Genomic DNA, 23,705 nt, shown 5'->3' with positions numbered 1-23,705 from the left:
GGACAGAAGCGGCAGCAAAATATCTCCATAACCTCTCCCCCCCTTAAAGGATCGGGGTACCGAGAACGGCGAGCCGGTCCCTGAGCCACCCCTCGTGCCTCCCCTTCCTCCTCCCCTCCCACCCTCCTCCCCCCGAGTTCGTATCGAGTTCGTTACAGATCCCCGTCGCAAGATCTCCACCCCTCTGGTGGTGTCGTCCCCCACCCGGGCAGACCCCTGCGCGCGCCCCTCCTCCCCCCCGCAGGCCCCGCTGCCACCAAGGACGCGGCAAGCGAAGCGAAGCGTCGCAGCCGCCGCGTATAGAGGCAGTTGGTAGTCGCGTCCGCGATTTGCGCAACTCTGTCCTCGCTTCCTCTCGCTCCCTCCTCGCGTGAGTCGAGAGCGCGCGCGCGCGCGCTCCAACACCCGCGGAAGCAAGTTAGTAAGAAGCGCAAGTAACTCGATCCAAAGTGGTTCGTAACCGTCCGATAAAGGGATAGGTGGAGAAGGAAGAGGTGGAGGAGGAGGAGGCTTTTCTTTCCTTACCTCTCTAGCGCGGTAACCTATCCAGCCTTTCTTTCCTCTCCTCTCCTTTCCTTTCCTTTCCTTTCCTTGTCTCAGTTTTTTGCTACTTTTTTTTTCGGTGGCCGAGTCTCGTTTCGACGAGTCGAGCGAGGAAGAACGGGGGGAGGAGGAGGAAGAGGAGTAAGGGGGAGGGAGAAGGGCAAGTAGGAGGAAGAGGAAGGAAGAGGAGCGAGAAGGGGTGCGCGCACGCGTGCGCGCGTGAACGAGCAACGCGAGCCTCTCTCGTGGGATCCCCGAGTCGAACGGGAGATCGCGTGCCGCGTGCAATCGTCGAGGATTCACCGATTCATCGACCGATACGCGGGCGGGCATCGGCACGGCTTCGACGCCTGCGATCGAACCGCCTGCCACGGAGAGAGAGAGAGAGAGAGAGAAGGAGGGTGGGAGGGAGGGGAGAGATAGAGGGGGAGAGGGAGAGACGGATCGATCGGTGGTTTCCGCGCGCGTCGACGCCTCTCACGGCCACCCCCGCCGCCATTGATCCGGCCTATCGACGCGTCCCTCCCCCACGATTGACACGCCGCTTCGACCGATCCCTTCGACCCGATCGACCCCGCTCGCCGACTCCCAGACGCGGAATCGACGCGGCCCTCGCCTCGAATATCGAACAATCGAAGGAGAATCCCGTCCGCGATTCCTTCTCCCCTCCCGATCGATCCCGTCTTTCGATACATCTCTTTCGCGTGTATATATATATATATATATGTATGTATGTATATATGTACATATATTTATATGCATACATATATATATATGTATATGTATGTAAATAAAAAGTAATATCTCGATCGAGGAGCGCGAGGAAATCCATTGCTATTTCTAGAAGAGGAGAGATGCGAGAGGAGGGAAGGAGAAAGGTTGGTAAATAATAAGGATAATCTGATCGATAATCAGATCGAGCTATCTCTCTCTCTTTCTCTCTCCCTCTAACGCGGCGCGTTTAGTCGATGTTTATGCTCGAAGTATCGGCGCATCGAGCAACGTTGGTCACGAGGTATCGGAAAATCGATAGAAAGCTGACTGACGCCAGAGCGGTGGCGGTGGCGGAGGCGGCAGTGGTGGTGGTGGTTGTGGTGGTGGTTGTGGTGGTGGTATTGACAATGTCGGCGGCGCGCACGTAGCGAGATCCCTCGCAGCCCACGACGACGACGACGACGACGACGACGACGACGATCGCTACGACGAATAACATGCGATCGGTGACGACTTAGACTCTCCTCCCGTTGGGGTGGCTCCAGTACCCGCCTCGCTCGTCGTCCACGAAGAATCGTCTATTATCGTTCGAGATACACGCGCAACTTCCCTCCGTCGCCAATTTCGCCTATATCTCTTCGTGCATAGAAAGAGAGAGAGTGTGTGAGAGAGAGAGAAAGAGAGAAAGAGTGAAAGCGAGAGCGTGCGTGCGTGCGTGCGAGAGAGAGAGAAAGAGAGATAGATCGGTGGAAGAAGGAAGGAGGGAAGGAAAGGAACAAAGGAAGGAAGGAAGGAAGGAGGATAAGAGAGAGAGGTCGACCGATACGCGGCTGCGTTCAGCTGGTTAGTCGAGAATCGGAAGGAAGGTCGGCTCGAATCCCGCTCGCTGCGAAAAGGGGTTAGGTTTTCACGTGGTTGATATCACCGTCGTGCTCTGCGCTCCCGAAGCGAGGAGAGGAGAGGATCGCGCAGGTACGCTCTTCTCACCGGCACGCTCGTCGACAGACGGTGGTGGTGGTGGTGGTGATGGTGGTGGTGGTCGGTGCTGGTGGTGGTGGTGGTGGTGGTGGTGGTAGGACAGAGGGGTGGTGTTCGTCGGTGGCGCGGATACGCTCATGAGACAAATCAAGGAAAACGTGGACCGAAGGGAAAGGAGAGGGAAACACAGAAGAAGAAGGAGAAGGAGCATAAAGAAAGAAGAAGTAGTACTGCACTATAAAGATATATATACATATATGTATGTATGTATGTATATACATATATACATGTATACGTAATAGAAGTAGTAGCAGCACCTGGACCCCAGTAAGAGGAGAGCAAGAGCTCCTGGTAACCTCAGAGCGTGGCACGCGTCTCGCCGTTGAAACGTGCCGAAGTGAAAACTACTACTACGTGTGCTAGTTGGAAAGGGGAGAAGAGAGGGAGAGCACGAGCACGCCGTGGTAAAAGCGTGTGTATACAGGGTGTACCAGGTGGTAGAGACCGGTGGTGGTGGTGGTGGTGGTAGTGGTGGTTGCGAGTCAGAGGGGGAAGGGGCGGAGTGAAACGGAACGGAAGGGTCCTGTGGACAGCTCGGTTCGTACAGGCGGCCACCTAGGGGGAGTGAGCGAGAGGGAGAGAGAGAGAGGAGGTCCCCCCTCCCGTCCAGGCTTCTCTCTTTCTCTCTCTCTTTCGCCCGGTTTCGCGTGCCTCTTTTTCTCACACACACACGCGCGTACACATACACGTACACGTACGTACACACACACGCACACACGCGTCGTTCTCTCTCTCCCTGTCGCTCGAGACACGAAGCAACGTATTCACTCGAGCGCGGAGTGTTCGTTCTCACTCGCTCCGCGTGTGTCATGGGCGCACGGTGGTCGCCGCCGCTGTGGTACCGGATCTCTATGCCGATCCAACGCGCTGAACAACGTGGTGGAGAAGCAGCAGCAGCAGCAGTAGCAGCAACAACAACAACAACAACAACAACAACAATAACGTCGGGAAGGTCGACGGTGGTCGTTAACGAAGGAGCAACGAGAGCGAAGGAGATATCTACGGTTCCCTCCTCCCCGTGCACGAGACGCGTCGTCCTCGCTCTTCTTCGTCGTCGTGGTCGTCGTCGTCGTGGCGCGAATATTATCGTTTCGACGAGAGGATTCGCGTCCTCCTCCTCCTCCTCCTCCTTCTCCACCTCTATCTCCCCCTCTTCCTCCTTCTCCTCCTCCTCCTCGTCGTCGTTTCCACGGTGCTCGGCACGCGACTGCTGCTCCTCCGCCGAACAGTGACACGGCCACAAGACGAAGGAAGGGAGAGAGAGAGGGAGAGGAAGGAGAGGAAGGAGAGCGATAAAGCGCGCGTCCGATTAAATCGTATCGATCTCCGCGAGTATCTATCTGATCGATAGAACTTGCTCGATAGGGAAAAGGGGGAAGAAGGAAAAACCGGTGAAAGGAAGTGGTAGTAGTGGTGGTGGTGAAGGATCGAGGGACGAAGAGGAAATAGAGAGAAGTGGCCGACCGATATATTATATCCGAAGAAGGGAAAGGAGAAGAAGAAGAAGAGGAGGAGGAGGAGGAGGAGAAGGTATAGAAGGTGGAGGAGGTGGTGGTGTTGTCGCGTGTCCGAGCACGGGAGAGCGAGTGCGCGGCCACCCGAACTAGATGTGCGTAAATGGAAGGTATAGGGGACATAGCCGATCATCAATCGCGTAGCGAGCAATTACTGGACTCGGTCGATTCCCCGGCCGCCGTTTCTACGCATGGCCGGGGAACAGCCGGTGGGGGTGGCTCGAATGGGAACTGTGGCGGCGCAGGTGGAGGAGGAGGAAGCGGTAGAGGAACGGTGGTCGGTGGGGGTGGTAGTAGTAGTAGTGGTAGTAGTGGTAGTAGTGGTAGGCATCACCATCATCACCACCACCATCATCATCACCACCATCATCACCAACATCAACAGCTGCAACAACACCAACAACACCAACAACAACAACAACAAACGAGCCATCATCTTCATCCACAGCAACAACAGCAGCAGCATCATCATCATCATCATCATCGGCATCGGCAACAGGAAGGAGAGGGAACGGTGGGGGCGGGAGGAGGCAGACACATCGTGGTCGTGGGCGGTAGTGGTAGTGGTGGTGGCGGAGGTGGAGGTGGTAGCGCAGAGGGTATGTCGTCTTCCGCGTCGCAAAGTCCCGACATCGCGTGCGCGAGCTTGCCGCTGGAACTACTGGCGGCTGGCGCGCTCGGCGTCAAGGAGGAGCGAGAGCTCGCCGCCGCGGAGGATCTGTCGTCGTCCCAGGAGCCGACGGGAGGCAGTAGCGGTGGCAGCGGTAACGGAGGCGGTAGCAACGGGAACAGCAACAGCAGCATCGGTAGTGGTAGCAGCGGCGGTGGTGGTGGTTGTGGCGGTGGTGGTGGTGGTAGTGGTGGTGGTGGTGGTAGTGGTGTCGGTGGTGGTGGTGGCGTTGGCAGCGGCGGTGGCGGCGGCGGTGGCGGTGGCGGTAGTAACATTGGCGGCGGCGGCGGCGGTGGTGGCGGCGGCGGCGGCAGCGGCGGCGGCGGCGGCGGCAGCAGCAGCAGCAGTAGCAGCAGCAGCGTCGGCGGTAGTAGTAGCGGCGGTGGTGGTGGTGGTGGTGGTGGTGGTGGTGGAAGTGGTGGTGGTGGTGGTGGCAGTGGTGGTGGTGGCGGCGGTGGTGGTAGCAGCGGTGGCAGCAGCAGCAGCAGCAGCACCAGCAGCACTAGCAGCAGCAGCAGCAGTGGCGGCAGCGGCGGAGGTGCCGTCGGTGGCGCCGGTGGTGGCAACGGAAACGGCGGCGGCGGTGGTGGCGGTGGCGGTGGTGGCGGCGGTGGCGGTGGTGGAGGTGGTGCCGGTGGTGGTAGTAGACAGAACGCGAGGGAGTCCCTGTCGGTGATCGTGCCACCTCAGGACGTGGACGTGGACTCGCGCGACGCCGACTCGGAGCTCCTCAGTCCGGGCAAGCTAACGCCGACGTCGGGGATAAGCGTCTCGGTCGCGAGTATGATCGACGCGACGGACTTCAGGGCGATGCAGCCGGAGCCTACCTATCAGACGCTGACCTCGGTCGCGGAGAGGATGTCGCCGCCCGGGTTCAGCCCGGGCTCGTCTTACGCGACCCTGACGCCGTTACAGCCGTTACCGCCGATCTCCACGATGAGCGACAAGTTTGTGTACAGTGCACACGCGGCGGGCGGCGTGACCGGTAGTTTCGCGGTCATGCAGAACAACGGCCTCGGGAACATCGGCCTCGGTATGGGTGGCTCGCCGTACGCGTACGACAAATTGCCGACGATGAGCATGTCGCCGCCGCACAATTATCCTTCGCCGGGCGCCGGCCTTCAACCGAGCCCATTGTCGCCCCAGAGCGCCTACAGCCAGAGCGGATTGAACTCGCCGCACAAATCCGCCAGCCCTCACTACGATCCGGCCTTTTTGCCGAGGTTGCAGCAGAGCCCGGCGGCGTTGAGCCCATCCTCGCCGCCGGCCGTCTCGGCGACGGCAAGTTTCGCGCCTTCTCATCATTCCCCGCCCACGCATTCGGTGCCCGCTGCCTCGCCACCACCTATGCAGACCCAGTTGCAGCAGCAGCAGCAGCAGCAGCAGCAGCAACAGCAGCAGCAGCAGCAACAGCAACAGCAACAACAACAATCGATCCAACAGCAACAGACGATATCGCACACGCAGCACGTGCAACACACGTCGGTCGTGATGAAGACCGTGTCGTCGGCCGGGAACGGGGCCGGCGAGGTCGAGGAGATCAACACTAAGGAGTTGGCGCAGAGGATCAGCGCCGAGTTGAAGAGGTACAGCATACCCCAGGCGATATTCGCCCAGAGGGTTTTGTGCCGTAGCCAGGGCACGCTCAGCGATCTGCTACGCAACCCGAAACCTTGGTCCAAGCTCAAGAGCGGCCGCGAAACCTTCCGACGGATGTGGAAGTGGCTACAGGAGCCCGAGTTTCAAAGAATGTCGGCTTTGCGGCTAGCAGGTTAGTCCATCCGTCCCGATCTTTCCATCTCCTTTCCGTATATATATATATATATATAAATATATATATACATATATATATATATATATATATTTATATCTATATCTATATCTATATCTATATCTATATCTATATCTAAATCGATATCTATATATATATATATACATATATATATATATATATATATATGTATATATATATATAAAACATGCTCCTTTTTTCCCCCTTTCTGTCTCCTTTCCCTCTCTTCCTTTTTGGCCTCCTTTTTTTGCCAATCTCTCTTAACGAATTAACGAAACAACTCGATACGATACGATACAATACGACGCGTGTCGTTACGTCGTATCGTATAGTCTATGATATAATAATCAGCGTAAATATCACCATAACTTTCTAATCGAACGTGCTATCTCGTCTCGAACGTCGCGCGCGCGAGCGCGCGCGTCAAAAGTCTCCGATTTCGCGTTGAAAAGTATATAACGTTGTCGTTCCCCTAGCTCGATCCGTGCCTAACTCGTAACGAATTTCCAACGTAATGAATTTATCGCGATTTTTCCACATCCATCTTCTTCTTTTTTTTTCTTTTTTTTTTCCTCTCACTCCTTTCGAATCGAAACTCTAAAGCTATAGCTCCACGCCGAAAATCGCGCTAAATCCAAACTTTCCAAGTTAGCCGAATCTGCCGATAGGTTTAACCGACCAAAGGACGCTCTTCGCTCTCGACACTGGAAAAAACTAGACTAGTGAGAGATTTTCTCTCACTTCTCCTTTAACGTTTTATTAGGTATACCATTAAATAAACTTCGAATGAAATGTTCGATATATATACATATATATATATATATATACACATATATATGTACATGTCGCGTTTACAACGAAGGATACACAGGGGAGAGATATACGGTGTGCATGTAAAGGCGTAAAATCGCGAAGGCGAACGTAACGCCGCGGAACGGCGAAACGAGAGCCGAGAATGTTTCGGATCCCGGGACCACGGACGAAATCCGTACGAGCGCGTGCACGACGCGCGTAAGAGACGCGGGCGGAAGAGCACACGTGGCACCCACGTGGAGAGGCGTTCCCTTCCATATCATTCAGAGATAGACGCGCGGAATAACACTTTTCGAATTCAACATCCTTTGCCCCGGCACAACACCGCGTACAGGTATTGATCGTGGTCACGCGGTGTTGGCCGAGGCGCGCATGCGCGACCTCGCCGACGCCATGTTGGCCATGCCGCCGCCACGCTGTCCGCCATCCCCTCTCCCGCCCACCGCCAACCCTTATTCGCCGCCGCGTTATCTACGCGATTTCGCGCCCGCGTGCGTGCACCCGCTCGTCGCGCGTTCCCCCCCATTCCCCACGCGTTTTTCGCGTCGAATATGTCCCGAATATTCATCTCTCCGCTTCTTCTCGCGATTCGTACGGAGAGAGAGAAGACTTTCCAATCGTTGGGCGATTAAATGCGTTTCCAGTTTTAGAGGAGAGGAGATCGACTAACGATCGATGATCCAAGTTTCTGGATTCGCTTTCTTCGAGTATTCGCTTTGTACTCGAGTATTGTTCGAGAGGTTAGGTTAGATTATTCGATGTTGTGACTCTTATATGATTCGATCGAAAATTTTGTTTGCCCCCAAATTTAACTCTGGCTGACCACAAGACGAAGATGGACGGAAGGATTTTTCTTCGCATCCTTTTTTTTTTTTTTTGGCAAAGAAGGTCAAGAATGTAACGAGAGAAAGAGAGAGGGGTCAGAAATAAGAAAAGCAAACTCGCGTTCAGAGAGGACAAACATTTCTCCCCAGGCATCGAGCTCTTTTCTCACCCTCCTCCTTTCCGCCTCGCGTTCCTTTTGTACGGTGGCAAAGGCGTAAAGATAATGTCGAGAAGAGGCAGGGAAGGGGGGAAGAGGAGAGGGACAGTAACTATTCTGCAGCCAGTCGAACCTCTCTCTCTCTCTCTCTCCCTCCCTCCCTCCCTCCCTCTTCCCTCTTTAAAGGCTTGCGTAAGCGACGCGGAAAGGCCTGGCAGAGAGGAGGGAGGGAGGGAGGGTGAAAGAAAAGGTGGCAGTGGCAAAGGGTTCGTCGAGGAAGACAATACTCGGGGAGGAAGAGGAGAGAAAGAAGAAGAAGAAGAAGAAGAAAAGGGGTTCGATCCAGTGCCCTTCAGATTAGAAGTCCCCAGTTGCCATTGTTTCCCACGTTTCTCGTGTCTCGTTCCGTCTCCCGTAGTGTCGTCCCTGTCGTCTCATTAAAAACACGTTCGAAATGCTGGCGCGCGCGCGCGCGCTCAGCACAGGTGGCGGTGATGGCCACTCTCCCCCCTCCCCTCTTCGAAACTTCAATTCAACTCGAAAAATTTCAACGCTCTCTCAATATGCCCTTCCGTAATTTTTGTCCGTTACAATTTCTCGTCGTTGCTTGTCCTTGTCTTCTTCTTCTTTCGACTTATATATCGTATACGTTAAATTTTTTTCCAAACGTTTAGCGGAGAAGGAAGAAAGGCGACACTAGCATGCACGAGTTGTGTGTAATGCACACAGCCTCGTAAATGATTCAGTGCTCGGGGATCGATGGGAAAGCGGTGCTAATTCCAGTCCGGCGTATCTTCGCTTCGTACGCTTCGCGATATAATGGGCGAGCGCGTAGTTGTAGTAATACACGTCGTATCGATCGCGCCGCGAACTTCGAGGAAACAAACGCGTTTCACCGCCCGTTTTCTTCTTCTCTTTCGCGGTTGAAATCATCGCGATGGCCGAGCTTTCAAGGGAACGGGTCCAATTTAAGTCTATCGGTTTTATATTATCCGTTGTATATTAGGGTAAAAAAAGGAGAAATATTCGAAGCATTTCCTTTCGATCATAATAATAAGATGTTTCTAAATGCATCTCGAGCTCGATTAATTCGAACAACTTCTCCGTTCGATTCGATGCGATTCGTACTCGTATTTTCGCGTATGTTTCGCTTTCGACATAAACGAAATATGTTTTTCGTTCCAATTCGATATAAAAATTTGATTTTATCCTTTCAAAAATGATTCGGTAGAATAGCGTTTATCCTCAACGAGGTGTAATTTTAATGTTACACTTTGATCGATCGTAAAATAGCATTTTCCCCCTCTTTTCTCTCTTCGTGCCCGATCTATTCGCGGAAAACGTCACTGGCGACCTCGTTATCACGCCCGACGCGTAACCTTGCGGCGATTTCTTTCTTTCTCCCGAAAGAAGAAGAAGAAGAAGGAGGAGCAGCTTAATTTTTCTCGAGATTTCACGGTCAAATAAATTCGACCGATCTAAGAAAAATTCACGACTCTGAAAACTCCTCCGTCGTGCAAATCCTCGTAATTTCTCCCTTCCGGTAAGGAACCCCAATTAAAAATTAACCCTGTTGTTCGTTAAATTTGCCCATTGCAAAAATGATTCGTTCGATAATGATCGTCTCTCTCTCTCTCCCCCCCTTTGTTGACTGTCATTCGCGGTTAATCGCGCTCCATCGGTGTTATCGATCGTTGAAACGGGTCAGGTACATTAGTTACAGAGGCAACGGGACTCCCGTGTCCACGTATTATTTACTTTCCCCCACCGACACGTGTCATTATCCACGTAACCAACCCCGATTTCGGTGCCAACTTTTTCCCTCCTCGACTCGACGCGAGTTGAAATTTTCGCCTCTTTTTCCTTTTCTCTTCAAGAATTTTAAGCGATCGAAACGAAACGAAAGATCGCTCCCGATTGAAACTCCTCCTCGAAACGATCTTCCAATCGGATAGGTGGCCGGTCGAATAAGAAATTACAGATGCGAGTGACAGCTGGGTGGAAAAGGTGTCGTTCGCAGGGTGGAGGATAAAGGAAGGGAGGGAGGACAAGTGACGTCACGACGTCCCCTCGTGGTACCCGCATCATCTGTCGTCCCTGGAATCGTGGTTCGAGAGAGAGAGAGAGAAAAGAGTAAAAAAATACGGAGAAGAGAGTGAAATAGATTCGATAGATTTCGATTTCGAAGAGCGAGAACAACTTCCTTCTTCGTCCTTCCCTCTCCCTCTCTCTCTCTCTCTGCTCCCTCGTGACCTCGATTTCCAACGGTGGCTCCTCTGATAACGCCACCCCTCCCCCCTCCTCCCGGCCGCTCGCCGCCAGCTGCTCCCGTTTTCGATTCTATCCGATTCAGAGGTGTTGCGAGAGGGTGTCTCGTTGCCTCGGATGCTGAAACTTGGCCGAGTGGAAAGAGGTGGTGGCCACGCAGATTTTGGATCGGATATTCACCTTCGAGTTTGGGGAAGAGTTGGTTTCGAGGATTGAGGGGAGATTAAGAGTTTTCAGGATTTCGAGGATCCCTTTCGAGAATTGGAATTCTTCGGATAATTTCGATATTTCAATTTTTCTACGCGAGCGAATATTTTTTCCCCCCAAAATAATTCTCTTCCTCTTCTCGTAGTGGCCGGTAATAATGAATGTGTCGAATTCGCAAGGGAAATCCGCAAGTTCGTTCCTTCTCCTCGTTTATTTAGGTGAAAAAGTAAGTGGGAAGGAAAAAAAAAATGGAGCGTTTCTTTTACTTTTAACTCGATTTAAGGAGGGTTGATCGTAGTGGAGAATGGAGGAGAAGAGTCAGGGAGGGGGGCTGCACGTGCCGCACGCGTTTTCTGTCGGACGATAAAGAGCAATCGAAAGAGGAGGGGGAGGAGGAGGACCGCCGCCGGTTTCCGGCCCGTGGTCACAGGACAATTATTTTCCCCCTGCCTGGCGGAGATATCGCACTTTTTCCAAGCATAGAGTGCTTCCCCCCCACCCTTTATACCTTTATACCGTTATTAATAACAGTAATCGAAGGTATCTCGCAATTTTTCGAGATACGAAAATTCGTTCGAAATTCCTCTTCCCCGGATTCGAATCTCGTCGTCGATTATCCATGATGGCGGAGAATAAGAATATTTGGATCCGTAGTATCCGCGAGCGGTACACGGTAGAGTAGAATTTTATTAGGTAGAGAGGCGTGCTGTTACGGTAATGGGACGAATAGTTTCGACCGTTACGAGTCGAGTCAAGTTGGGTTTACTCCGTCGATAAAAAAGATTCAAGTACAAGCTCGAGGCTGGGATCTTGAACTCGATCGAATAGAATTTATTCGATTATTTTCGTCAACGAAGATTCGAATTCGAGTTCCTCTGATTAGAGAATATTGTATAAATATGGTTGGAATTTTGGAATTCGAATACTACTTCGATAAAAAATGCAGCTTTACTTTGAATTCGATCTTAAACTCGATCGAGTAGGGATTCGTTCGAATATTGATAAAAAAGTACAAGATTCAACTATACGTTGGAGTTTCAAGGATTTTCTCGATTCTCGAGCGAATAAAAAGGGAAGATGAAGGTGAAAAATAGAATTTTCGCACTGGTCTAGTAAAAAGTACAAACCTCGTACTTTCGACCTCGAAGGATCGAGTGAAATTTATCTGTATACCCCTCCGATAAAAAATACAACTATACACATCCTCCTCTCGCATTCGATCTCGAAGGATCTTGAATCGATAAAGGTGAAAAATAGAACTTTTGCATTCGTCTGATAAAAAATACGACTATATCTTCGATCTTAAACTCGATCGAGTAAGAATTTATTCAATTATTTTCGATTCTCATCGAAAAACAAGAACTCCTTCTAATTAAAGAATATATGAAGTAAACCTTCGATCTTAAACAATCTTAAATTCGATCGAATAAAATTTCCCCATATATACTACTCCGATCAAAAATACAACTATATCTTCGATCTTCTCGAACAATTTTAAACTCGATCGTATAAAATTTGCCTATATATACTCCTCCAATTAAAAATACAACTATACAACTTCTGATCTCGAAAGACACTTGGAATCTTAAACTCGATCGGCGAATAAAATATAGTCACAATCTCAAATAATCTTGAATCGAATTATTCCCGTTGCGAATAAAAGAGGAGGATTTAAAGTCGAAATAAATAAATAAAACTTTCTTACTCCCCTGTAAACAAAAAATACAACCGTACTTTTCGAAGGATCTTTATTATCGCCTCGACGCGATTATTATTTTTCTATGCTCGAGTAAAGGGACGGGAAGGGGACAGGGGGGGGGAGAGGACGGTCGTAAACGGTTTCCATGCGGTGTTGGGAGCACGCGCCGAAACGCGACACCTACCGCCTCGAAGGAGGCCATACACATCACACGCTCCTCGCATGTGCGAATCGCGCGTGACGCACCACCAGCGAATTCCGCTCGTCTTGAATTCCCTTGTCAACCATCACTCCTCCCCTCCTTCGTCCACGACACATCCTGTGTCCTGTGGCTTCGCCTCCCCGGATCCCGTTTCCACTTTCCCCCCTCCCGCTATCCGAGCTTCAATGCAAAAGCTTTCCTTTCGAGAAAAATAAAAAAAAAAAAAAACTGTATTTCGATCGAATTCGCTCTCGATTATCGCTCTCTTCGAGCGAATAAAGGCCATCCAGCTTCTGTTTTCATCGTCACGTTATATATACGAGTGAATCTCACCTCTGTCCCTCGCTCTATATCCGTCGAGGCGATCCTTTTCTCACCGACGAAAAGGTCAGAGGTGTGTTCCGTGTTTCGCTCTCGCAACTTCGAGATTCGAAAGATTCAGCGGGTTAGATGAAGGAATATTCGTGTCTTTTAAAATCGGGAAATTGTCGATAGAGAGAGAGAGAGATATTCTTCCGAAGTAATTTTCGGAAAAATTTGTTTCAAGTACGAATGAATTATTTCATTTGTTCTTTTTACAATATACGGATAATATTGTACTTCGAATATAAGTGTATTACATTTTTTTTCGTTGAAATCTTGTTACGTCTCGACATTTGGATCCATAACTCTTATTTCTTGGCAAAACGTGTATTGAAAAGTCACGAAACGAAAGTTAGATCGAGAAACGGCTCCCCCTTTCCCATTCTTAGATCGGATAATCACGAAAGGGGAAGGGGGAAGAAGAGTGGGGGGGGGGGAGCGAAGGTCAGGATTTTCCTACGCTCGACGCAACAGCTGTTCCAGAAAAGGTGTTCGTCCCATCTGCACCTTTCCCCATCTTCCCTCCCTCCCTCCCCAGCCACATATCTAATAGAACAGAGCCTTTCCTTTGCCATCCATCGCTGGTCGAGAACAAACTTGCTCGACCGGACCGCCGAAAAGAAAAATAATCGAGCCCGTTTTTTTCGCAACCGTGCTCGTGCGTTTGCTACGTCTCCTTCCAGTCGGGGAAGGATAAATAATTATAAAGAAGTAACATATTCAAAAATTTATCCTCCCGTTATTGAAACTTCTTTTCGATTCGTTCCTATCCCATCTCACGTATATCCTTCTTCCTTTCTTCCAGAAGAACGGAAGGAGAAGAGATCCCCCCCTCTTTTTTTCTTCCACCACATGCGAATAGAGAAATATCGTATACGTGTAATATGATATTACCGACAGAGAGACGGAGAGAGAAAGAAAGAAAGAGAGAGAGAGAGAGATAGATAGAGCGACAAGTTCGAAGAAATTTTTTTCCAACTCGAGCGCCTCGTTGGAATCATAGGCGCTCCTCTAAATACCTGGGCGGAGGGAGAGGAAGGAAGAGGGGGGGAAGCAGTGGCGTTATTTGTTCCCGGCGCGATGAACAGTTGATTTTTCGCGTCGCGTTCCCGCGAAGGCATTGTCGCGGTCGCTGAAAGCGCGCGGCTCGAATTAAACTTCACACTCGGCTCGTTGATAAACGAAAGTCGACACTGGTATGTTTTACGATAAGCCCCGTTCTCCTCGAACGAGGCCTCGGCAAACGGTAAACGGTTAACGAGAATTCTTTCGCTCGTCGACGCTCGTCGACGAAAATAGAAAAGAGATTTTTACTAATTTTCCACCCTCCATTTTTTTTTTCCTTTCCTCCCCAGATTGCAATTTTCTATTTTTCCCCTCCTTCTCAAAAATATTATCGCGCGCGATATAATATAATAACGTCACGAGCCGTATTTTGTTTCGTGGAATTGGGGCGTCCCGCTCTCTTCGATCCGAGGGAAATTATCAAAAATACTCAAGGAAAAGGAACCTCCCTCCTATCCCCCTCCTAGCAAAAATCGAAAATTAAATTAACGGATTTCTCGATCTCGAGGCTCCGTCGAGTGGACGGAAAGTAAAATAAGGAAAAAAGAGAAAAGAACAAGGAGGATTTATACAAATATTTCCTCGCTAAAAAGTTTCTCGAATGAATTCTCCCTGAAACTCTCTTCCACTAGCTGACTCATCCTCCACGTCATGCGGTGTACAACGCGTCCGTGCATACGCGCAACTGTCTCTCTCTCTCTCTGTCTCCGTCGCGCGCGCGTATACCTGTGTACACGCTCGGAGCTGAGAGAGAGAGAGAGAGATAGAGAGATAGAGTGAAAGAGATGCAACCCTCCTTCTCTCTCTCTTTCTCTCTCTCTCTACCCTCTTTTCCACGGCACGTAGAAACGTGTAGCGTAACAGGGTTCTCGGTGGGAACCGGCTTACTGTTACGAGGCATACATGTCAGTCCGCTACCGTTACGTACGTGACTCGCGTATGTACAGGCTGGTACCGAGGCTGGTGGGAGGGGGATGATTCTACGAGTCGAACGAGAGAGGGAGCGAGATAGAGATAGACGACCCTTTTCTGTTTTCTTTTTTTCTCGCGACACAGGTTCTTTCTCGATCGCATGCACGGTTAACGATCATTTCGCGCCAAGTTTTCGAGTGATTCAACGAGGAGTCGAACGATCCTCTTTTCTTCCCCCCTCCTCCTCTCGAGTTGGATATTTGTTTATCGCGACGATTGATTCCCTTCTCCCCCCCTCTCGTTCTCTCTCGAGTTTCTCAGAGAGTGTTGGAACATTATTATTCCTCTTTTGCGATTCTTATCTTAGATCTTAGATTATCGTATTCGTTCGAATCGAAGAATCGAGAGACGTTTTTTTTTTTTTTAATTTGTTTATCGACAAGGGATGAAATTGTTCTTTCTTTTTTTTTTTCTCTCTCTCTCTCTCCATCCATCCAGGTTATGATCAATCTAGCGGACAACTCCTTCTCCCCTCCCCCAGATTCGGGGTTGGGAACAAGTTTTCGTGAAAGTTTCCGTCCCATTCACGCATTGTTTCCATCGTTGACGTTCTTATCAAGATAAGAACGTGAATTATTCGAAAAATTGGGGGAAAAAGATCATCGCTCGAAGAAAACGGCCACGGAAGTTCGACCATCGGAAGATCGCAGCGGAGAAAGCTCTTCGGAAAGAAAGAAAGAAAGAAAGAAAGAAAGAACGAAAGAAAGAAAGAAAGAGAGAAAGAGAAAGGCAAAGTCTGGTCTCGAGCCAGCCAAACGGATAGACAAAGACACGCACCCGTAAATCTGATCGAAATGGATGGTTTCGTTCCGCGTTTCTTTCGCCGAGTTTTCCTTTCAGTTTCAACCCCCTTCTCCCCGCCCCTACTGCTTTTCTCTTTACCCCTCCCCACGTGTTATATTACGTTATTTTTCCTCCTTTCTCTTTTCTTTTCGTTTCGTTTTCATCCCCCGCTGTTGCTTATATCCGCCGATGATTTTTCGCTTCTTTTCTTTTCTTTTCTTTTTTTTTCCTTTGGAAAGCGATTAAACTGGTCGAAGTCGGTGTCCTCGAACACTTATTTTTCTTTCTCGAATTTCGAACCTTTCGACGGACACCGATCCCCCCCTCGATTTCAGTTCGCAATTCGTTAATAAGTTTACCTTTTTTTCTTTGAATAGAGCGACGAACAATACCCCCCGCTTTGTGTTTTATGATTTCTTTTTCACGACAAGTTTCCCGCCTCTTTTTGCCGATTTTCTTCAGTTTTCTTGTTTCTTGAAACGGAGGAAACGGAGAACGAAGTCACGAGTAGTAGTAGTAGTAGTAGAAGAAGAAGAAGAAGAGAAAGAAGAACGAGAATAAGAAGAAGAAATCGGGCGAAGGGAAAAAGAAAGACGGAGGAATCGAGAGGAATCGGCTCGCCACCCCTTCCCGACCGATCGGGCCCACTTTTCTCTCCCCCTTCGAGCAGGCTGCTCGGAACAATTGTCGTTCAATATCCGTAACAGTTCCGAGCAGTCTGTTGGAAGCTCGGTGATTTCCAAATTTCCGTCTCTTCTCTCTCCTCTCCCGGAGAAAAAGAGGAAGGGAGAGAGGGGCGGAAGTACGGGGGGAAGGGGTGAGGGCGGCGGGACGCGAGAGTAAAACTGCAAGGCCGAGGGTATCTTCGCGCGGGAAAAAGAAAAGAAAAGAAAAGAAAAGAAAAAAAATCGCAAAAAACTGATTTGAAGTTTAAACGCAAGGTGTGTGTCTATCGGTTTGGTTTTAGCCCTGAGCAACTGCTCTGCCGAGAGCGGAGGCGAGCCGGAAGCCATGCTGGATATCCACCACCCAGGAACAGGTCTCGAGTCTCATCACCAACAGTTTCACAACTCATATGGTAATATCGTTAAATACTATATCATCATATACTACTACGATATTTTTCTTTCTTCTTCTTCTTCTTCTTCTTCTTCTTTGTTTTTTCTCTTTTCTTTCTTTTCTTTTCTTCCCAGGAAGCATAACACGCGCGTCTTATCGAGACGAGATCGGATTAGAGAAGGAGAAAGGAAATGATAAATAATCGACACGAACGATTTCCCGCGCAACACCTCCTCTTCCCTCCCTCCACCTCTCCCTCCGTCCAAGTAAACACGAGAGGATTCCAATTCTGCGAGAGAGGATCGGGACACTTGGTCGGGGGATCTTTTTTACCACCCTCGAACGAGCATTTAAAACGAGCCAGACGACTCTGGATCGATTCTTTATCGTCGAATTTTTCTCGAATCTTTTCTCCCTTTTTCTTTTTTTTTTTTTTCCTAGAGAGAGAGAAAGACAGGCAAGTTTCAGCCATCTTGGATTATAGCCTCTTTGAATATCGATTTTCGGGAGGGTTGGGGGGGGGCAAGAAGGCGTATCTCGTTCGAAAAATCGATTTCTCTCTCTTCTTAAATTTTCTCCCTACCCCTTTCCTAAGTTTTCTTCTTCTTCTTCTTCTTCTTCTTTTTCTTTCGACGACGAAATGGAAGAAATGAGGGGGGGTGAAAGGGGACGTCGAGGTGATTTCGATGAATTGGGTCGCGACGAAAGGAGAGGGGGAATCGAACGGATGTCGCCATTAGAAATTAGAAATTAATCGGTGTTATTCGGGTTCAGAGAGAGAGAGAGAGAAATTAAACGCGACTCGATTAGACGAATTAAGGATTGAACAGGATCTCCCGAGTTTTACGATGAATTTTGAAAGCCCTCTTACTTTTCGAAAAAGAAGGGGGTAGAAAATAGAGTCGTTGGAAATTTTTAAATGAGGAAATTCGAGTCGCTACGCTCGATAAAAGGGGATGGAGTGTATTTTTTAAAGGGGTTGATTGAACTGAATTTGTAGAAATTCAGAGTAAAGGAAACCTTCCTTGCGAGGTTGAAAATTTGTAGAAGGGGGGAAAGGGAAATTTTAAAAAAAATTAAAATTATGATTGAACGGATTTCGAGGCGGGCGATCGAATTAAATTTAACCGGATCGAGCGACACGTTTCTCAGGAAAATAATTAAAATCGAGTGTAAAAAATGAAAATATTTCGAAACGATCGAATTAAATTTACCGGATCGATTGATCAAAAGCGAAAAATTTAAATTTCGAAACGATCGAATTAAATTTACCGGATCGATTGATCAAAAGCGAAAAATTTAAATTTCGAAACGATCGAATTCAATTCACCGGATCGAGCGACACATTTCTTAGAAAAATAATTAAAATCCAGTATAAAAAATGAAAATATTTCGAAACGATCGTATTAAATTTACCGGATCGAGCGACACGTTTCTCAGGAAAATAATTAAAATCGAGTGTAAAAGATGAAAATATTTCGAAACGATCGAATTAAATTTACCGGATCGATTGATCAAAAGCGAAAAATTTAAATTTCGAAACGATCGAAATTCACGGGATCGAGGAGTGGCGCGTTCCTTATAGGAAAATAATTAAAACTGAGAAGAAGAAAAAAAGAAAAAAAAAAAAAAATAGAATGAAAATTATACGCGGATGGGAAGGGGTTGAAAAGGATCATCCTGCGCGTCATCCGGTACAATTGAATTAATTAATCGCCCCTCCCCCGGTTTTCCATCGATCTAGCCGTCATCGAGTCGCTTCGTGAATAATGCGAAGCCCCGCCGAAGGCGCGCAGTATTTTGATCTCCGTGAATCGGCCGATAGTTCTTCGTCCTCCCCTCCTAGCGAATTTTCCAATCGATTCAGATTCCAAGATTCCAGACTTGATATCGACCTCCCCCCTCCCCCACCATAGATTTATTTATGAAAAAAAATTCGAATACATTTTTTATCAACAATTAAGGATTAATAAGATTTCGATCGATCGGTGCATCTCAATATATTATATCTTGGAATTCTATCTACTTCCTTCCGATCATTCATCCATTCATATTCTTCGTGTAGAAATAATATCATCCGTTTTCGTTTCTCTTTTTCGATTTAAAATTTTTAATATTCCCTCTCGTTGCAAAAATTATTCACTTATTTATGCGTTTTATAATGCAATTACATATATATATATATATATATATATATGGATTTGTTCGAAAGCTTGCATATATATATTTAGATCATTGACGAAATAACACTCTACTATTATTTTCCAACGATACAATATGGTCTCAACGAAGAAGAATTCGCATCCCTTGGCGCGCAATTACGAAACTTCGATCGAATCAAGCTTTTCCAATCAAAAATTCAATCTGGAGGAATCGAAATATCCAAATTCTTGGCCACAAAAGGAGGAGAAGAATAAATCGAAATCCGGATAATTTAATCACCCGTCTCCTCGAAATTCGAATTCGACCGAATCAACCCCTTTCCCGGAAAAGGAAACCGTACCTACGAATTCGAACTTTCATTTCCTTCCTCCCTCCCCTCCTCCCGTATCGCTCTAACAGAGAAACGACTCCAAATAGAAGGAGGGAGGGGGTGGGTGGAATAAAATCAGTCTACCTCAAAAATCGGTGGTCTCCATGCCCCTCCATGGCGGAGGAGGAAGGAACCGATAGCGGTTGCTCGAGCCTCGATTCGAACGAAGTCGAGAAAGTCTAACGTGCTCTCCCCGTTCAAGTTTAATTAGGTGCGCCTACCTACCTATCTATCCACCCATACTCTCCGTACGAGCGTTCCACATCTCGCACGGGAACCGATACATACGTAGTGGGGATCGCTGTATCGAGGGAAATGGATGCGCCTTTGGAAGGGAGTAGGAGGGGGGGATGGCCGGCTTAAAAGGACTCGACCACTGAAGCCTGAGAGGTGGGTGGGGGGAAGAGGACGTACCGCTCACTCTATACGCACACGTGTACATCGACGAGCAAAAGTTGCACGCGCCACACCAAGAAATATTCGATATATTTCTTGACGAATGTCAATGGGACGAATAATACTCTCGTTCCACAACGTATCGTTCGTTACTCTTATAACCTCGCTTATGAAATTTATACATGGATTTCTCTCTGATCTGACGAATCGAATATTCTCCGTCTTCCTTTTTTAATAGAATCTAGTTGATAGAGTCTAGTTTGGATTACCGTTACGTAAAAAAACGTCCGTTCGAATTCTCTCTTCCCTTCGTTATTTATATTATTCGCTCGCCTCGTGTAAAATTGAAAATTGATCCGGTTAAACGGATGCGCACGGAAATATGGTTTTTCATTAAGAGAGAGAAGGAGAATCGAATTTACGTAACAACGGAAAGTAACAACAATTCTCTCGATTCTACTTTGGAGTTTAATTTCCTTTCCTAGGCGCAAAAGAAAGAGAAGTGATTCCCACAAATTTCCAAATCAACACCATATCGTTCGTATCGTTCGACACGATATATATATATATATATATGTGTGAATCGTATAAAATCATCCCTCCGATCGTACTTTTGGCAGGCAGTGTACCCAGGGCGCGTTCGAGTGGCTAGATTCAAATGGACTGGTGCACACGTGTGCATCCTCGGATGTACGTGGGTGGGGTGGGTGAGTGGGGGGGGAGGGATGGCAGAAATGGACCGTTGCCTCGAGCACGAGTCGCGCTGCTATGTCACTGGGCGAGCAAGGGAGGGGGGAGAGGAAGGGCTCGACTTTTGTACACGTCAGATTGAAATTTAGCGTAGGATTTGAATGAGGAAAGGCCGAAGAGTAGCGAGATTACCTCCCACCCCCCTCCCCTCCCCCGTCTCCCGTTACTTTCGACGTGCCTCGTCCGACGTTTTTCGTCCGACTTAGCCGTCGCTTCGACGCCGATCGATCGATTTTCTATTTTTCTTTTCTCTCTCTCTCTCTCTCTCTGTCGGTTCGCCGCTCTTTTTCTCTCCCTCTCCGCTTATCTCGAGAGAAACCGTCATCGGAACGTTCGTTCGCCGCTCCTTTTTTATTCGCCGCTATGATCTTTCTCCGGGGGTAAATGGGCGGCTTGATCAACCTTGGAAACTTTCTTTTTCTTTTTTTCCCCTCTCTTTCTAGAATAGATTTTTTTGAGCCTGACTAGGGGAGATGGTACGTAAATTCTTCGAAATACGAGAGGTAATTGTAGAATATATTTTTGATGCTTTTATTATTTAAAAAAAAAAAATACGTGTATATATTTAGATAGTCTCCAAACATGATATATTCGAAATAAAGGGGTCTCCACGTCAAAGAGGGATCTTATCGAAATATTCTCGTTAAATCCACCGAAAATTGTTCATTTCACTCGATATCTTGGAAACCTTTTCTCTATATATATATATATATCGATAAAAGAGAATTCCTCCAGTTTCACGAGGCTATCGCCCGTCACCCACCGCCCGAAAATATTCGCTTCGACTAATAATCGGCAATAATGAACTTGCTATCCTGTCAAACGCACGCTCGCAAAAATTTCAAAAACAACGCCCCCCACCACTTGACAAACGTTTCCTTTTTTCTCATTCCATTCTCAGCTCGAGAACCCGCAGGAAATCGAAAGTTCAGCTTCTTTCAAACCCGATATTTCGATTCCTCGCGAAACAACAAGAGGGGGTTGGGGAACTTTTCGCGGAAAATTCGCGGGAATTTCTTTCGAGGCCGGCTCCAATTAACCGACGCGTCTCCTCGCGGAGGGAAAAGTTGTCGGTGGTTGCCTGGAATAGGAGGAGGAGAGTTTAAGCGGCCCTTAATTCGTGGGAATCGAGAGGGTTGTCCTGTTTCGAAAGTTTCGAAAGAGTGGGGGGATACATTCGTCTAATCAGATCAATTTTTCGATAACCAACCCTTCCTCGCTTCTCGTCCTCCCCCTCCTCCCTCCGCTTCTTAAAAAACAGCCGTCTCGAAAGTCGTTAATGCCTTTAGAGCCTCTTCGTGTTTCCTAGATATCCGATGACCGACGCGAGGGGTGAGGCTTCCCATCGAGGGGTCGGTTCCTCCGCCGTTCACTTGGATTTTTATTCCACGTACTTGGAATATTTTCCAAAAATTCTCAGTTTCGTTTATACGGCAAATTGAATTTTCCAAGATTTTTGGCTGCTACGTAGAGAATATATAATTCATACGCGATATTTTTAAACGGTGTACTATATAAAATTGGAGCATCGATCTTGAACACGTATATAGTTTCTTCGCGAATAGTCGGATCCTGGCTTTCGAAAATGTAACACGGGGGCCAATAATATTTCACGCTTGAGCGATTGGTGAAGAGGTCCAGAACCAAGAGGGAGAAGGAAGAGGCAAAGTTGTGGCGAATTGGAAAAAGAAGAAGAGGCGAATTTTCAGGGAGGGTGTGTATTACACGCTTGGAATTTCGCGCTTGGAAAATGGACAGTGGAAAAGGGGAGGGGTTGTTTAGTTGATTATAGGGGCTGGTTTAAGGTGGAAAAGGAGCGCGCTGATTAGACGACGGCTTTTGTTATCGACGTTTCGAAACGACGCCCTCGTGGAAAAAAGTTGGCATCTCGTGAAAATTGCGGAGGACGGCCCGATTGGCCCCGTTCGCCTCTGCTTTTTCGCCACGCCTCGCGCGCTCGTGTGAAACTTTTCTTTGTTTTCGCCATCTCGAATCATAGCGGCAATCCCCATACCCCCATCGATCCGATTACCGTTCGATCGAGCCCCCTGCCCCCTCCTCGTTACCCGAATAATGAATTTCCGCCCCACCCTTCCTCCTGCAATTATGCGGCAGATTTTCAGCCCCGTGTCTTAACGGGGGGAGGGGGAGGGATTGTCAACGATCAGGATCGTTTGATTGACACGTCTCGCTGGATTGATCCCGAATTTTCTCTATTTTCTTCTTGGTCAACTCGGGGGGAGGGGAGTTGGATGACCGATTTGTGGAGCAGCTCGGTCGAGAGCGCGTCGGGCGCTGGATTTTTTAATCGAAATTTCGGGGTCCGCGTATCAATGAGCGAGGAACGGGAGATAAAGAAACGTGGAGTTTAATTTACCGTGGAATAATTCAATTGAGAGTGCGAAAGTTCGTCGCACGGGGTCCACACGTCGAGCGGCAAGGAACGATTAACATTTGGACGGAAAATAAGGAGATGAAACAAAATTGGAGTATATTATATGATCGAATCTATGCTCTGAGAATCTTAGAAAGTGTGGACAGGAATAAATTTGAATTAAATTATTAAATTATTTACCGTGGAATAATTCGGGGTTCACATATCGAACAGCAAAGAACAATGATATATATATAAAAAATCGGGGTCCACACGTCGAGCAGCAAGGAACGATTAACATTTGGACGGAAAATAAGGAAATGAGACAATTATAAAATATTATGATCGAATGAATATGCTCTTAGAGAATTTTAGAAAGTGTGGACAGGAATAAATTTGAATTTAATTTACCGTGGAATAATTCGGGGTTCGCATATTTCGCAGCAAGGAACGATTAACATTTGGACGGAACGAAAATAAGGAACAAATCGTTGGATAGGAGTATATTATATGATCGAATCTATGCTCTGAGAATCTTAAAAAGCGTGGACCAGGTGTAAATGCGAATTTAATTTACCGTGGAATAATTCACATATCGAACAGCAAAGAACAATGATATATATATAGAAAATCGGGGTTCACATATTTCGCAGCAAAGAATGATTAACATTTGGACAGAACGAAAATAAGGAATAAATTGTTGGTTATAGTAGTATATTTGTGATCAAATCTATATTTGAAAGCGTGAACCAGGTGTAAATGCGAATTTAATTTACCGTGGAATAATTCGGGGTCCACATATTTCGCAGCAAGGAACGATTAACATTTGGACGGAACGAAAATAAGGAATAAATTGTTGGATAGAAAATTCTGCATAAATAGCATGGACAGGTGTAAATGTGAATTTAATTTACCGTGGAATAATTCGGGGTTCACATATCGAATAACAAAGAACAATGATATATATA

At 47.7% G+C, this 23,705-nt stretch overlaps 1 protein-coding gene across 5 annotated transcripts in view; it reads left to right on the top strand.

Annotated features, from left to right (window-relative positions):
- Window positions 1–311: 311 nt before the first annotated feature.
- Window positions 312–23,705, top strand: part of LOC107995933 (AT-rich interactive domain-containing protein 1B) — a 67,616-nt gene continuing 44,222 nt past the window's right edge. The window contains exons 1-3 of one of the 5 annotated variants that reach the window (XM_062082089.1): window positions 313–1,421; window positions 1,509–6,250; window positions 16,593–16,703. In XM_062082089.1, the coding sequence (XP_061938073.1) occupies window positions 3,913–6,250; window positions 16,593–16,703 (2,449 nt within the window). In that variant the 5' untranslated portion in view covers window positions 313–1,421; window positions 1,509–3,912. Of the gene's footprint in view, window positions 6,251–16,592; window positions 16,704–23,705 lie in introns of all 5 variants that reach the window. The other 4 variants (XM_062082092.1, XM_062082090.1, XM_062082093.1 and 1 more) reach the window with 4 other exon arrangements.

Source organism: Apis cerana, linkage group LG11 (genome assembly GCF_029169275.1).
Source record: "Apis cerana isolate GH-2021 linkage group LG11, AcerK_1.0, whole genome shotgun sequence".
In the NCBI taxonomy this organism is placed as follows: Eukaryota; Metazoa; Arthropoda; class Insecta; order Hymenoptera; family Apidae; genus Apis; species Apis cerana.
This window is presented reverse-complemented; position numbering and strand designations above follow the sequence as displayed.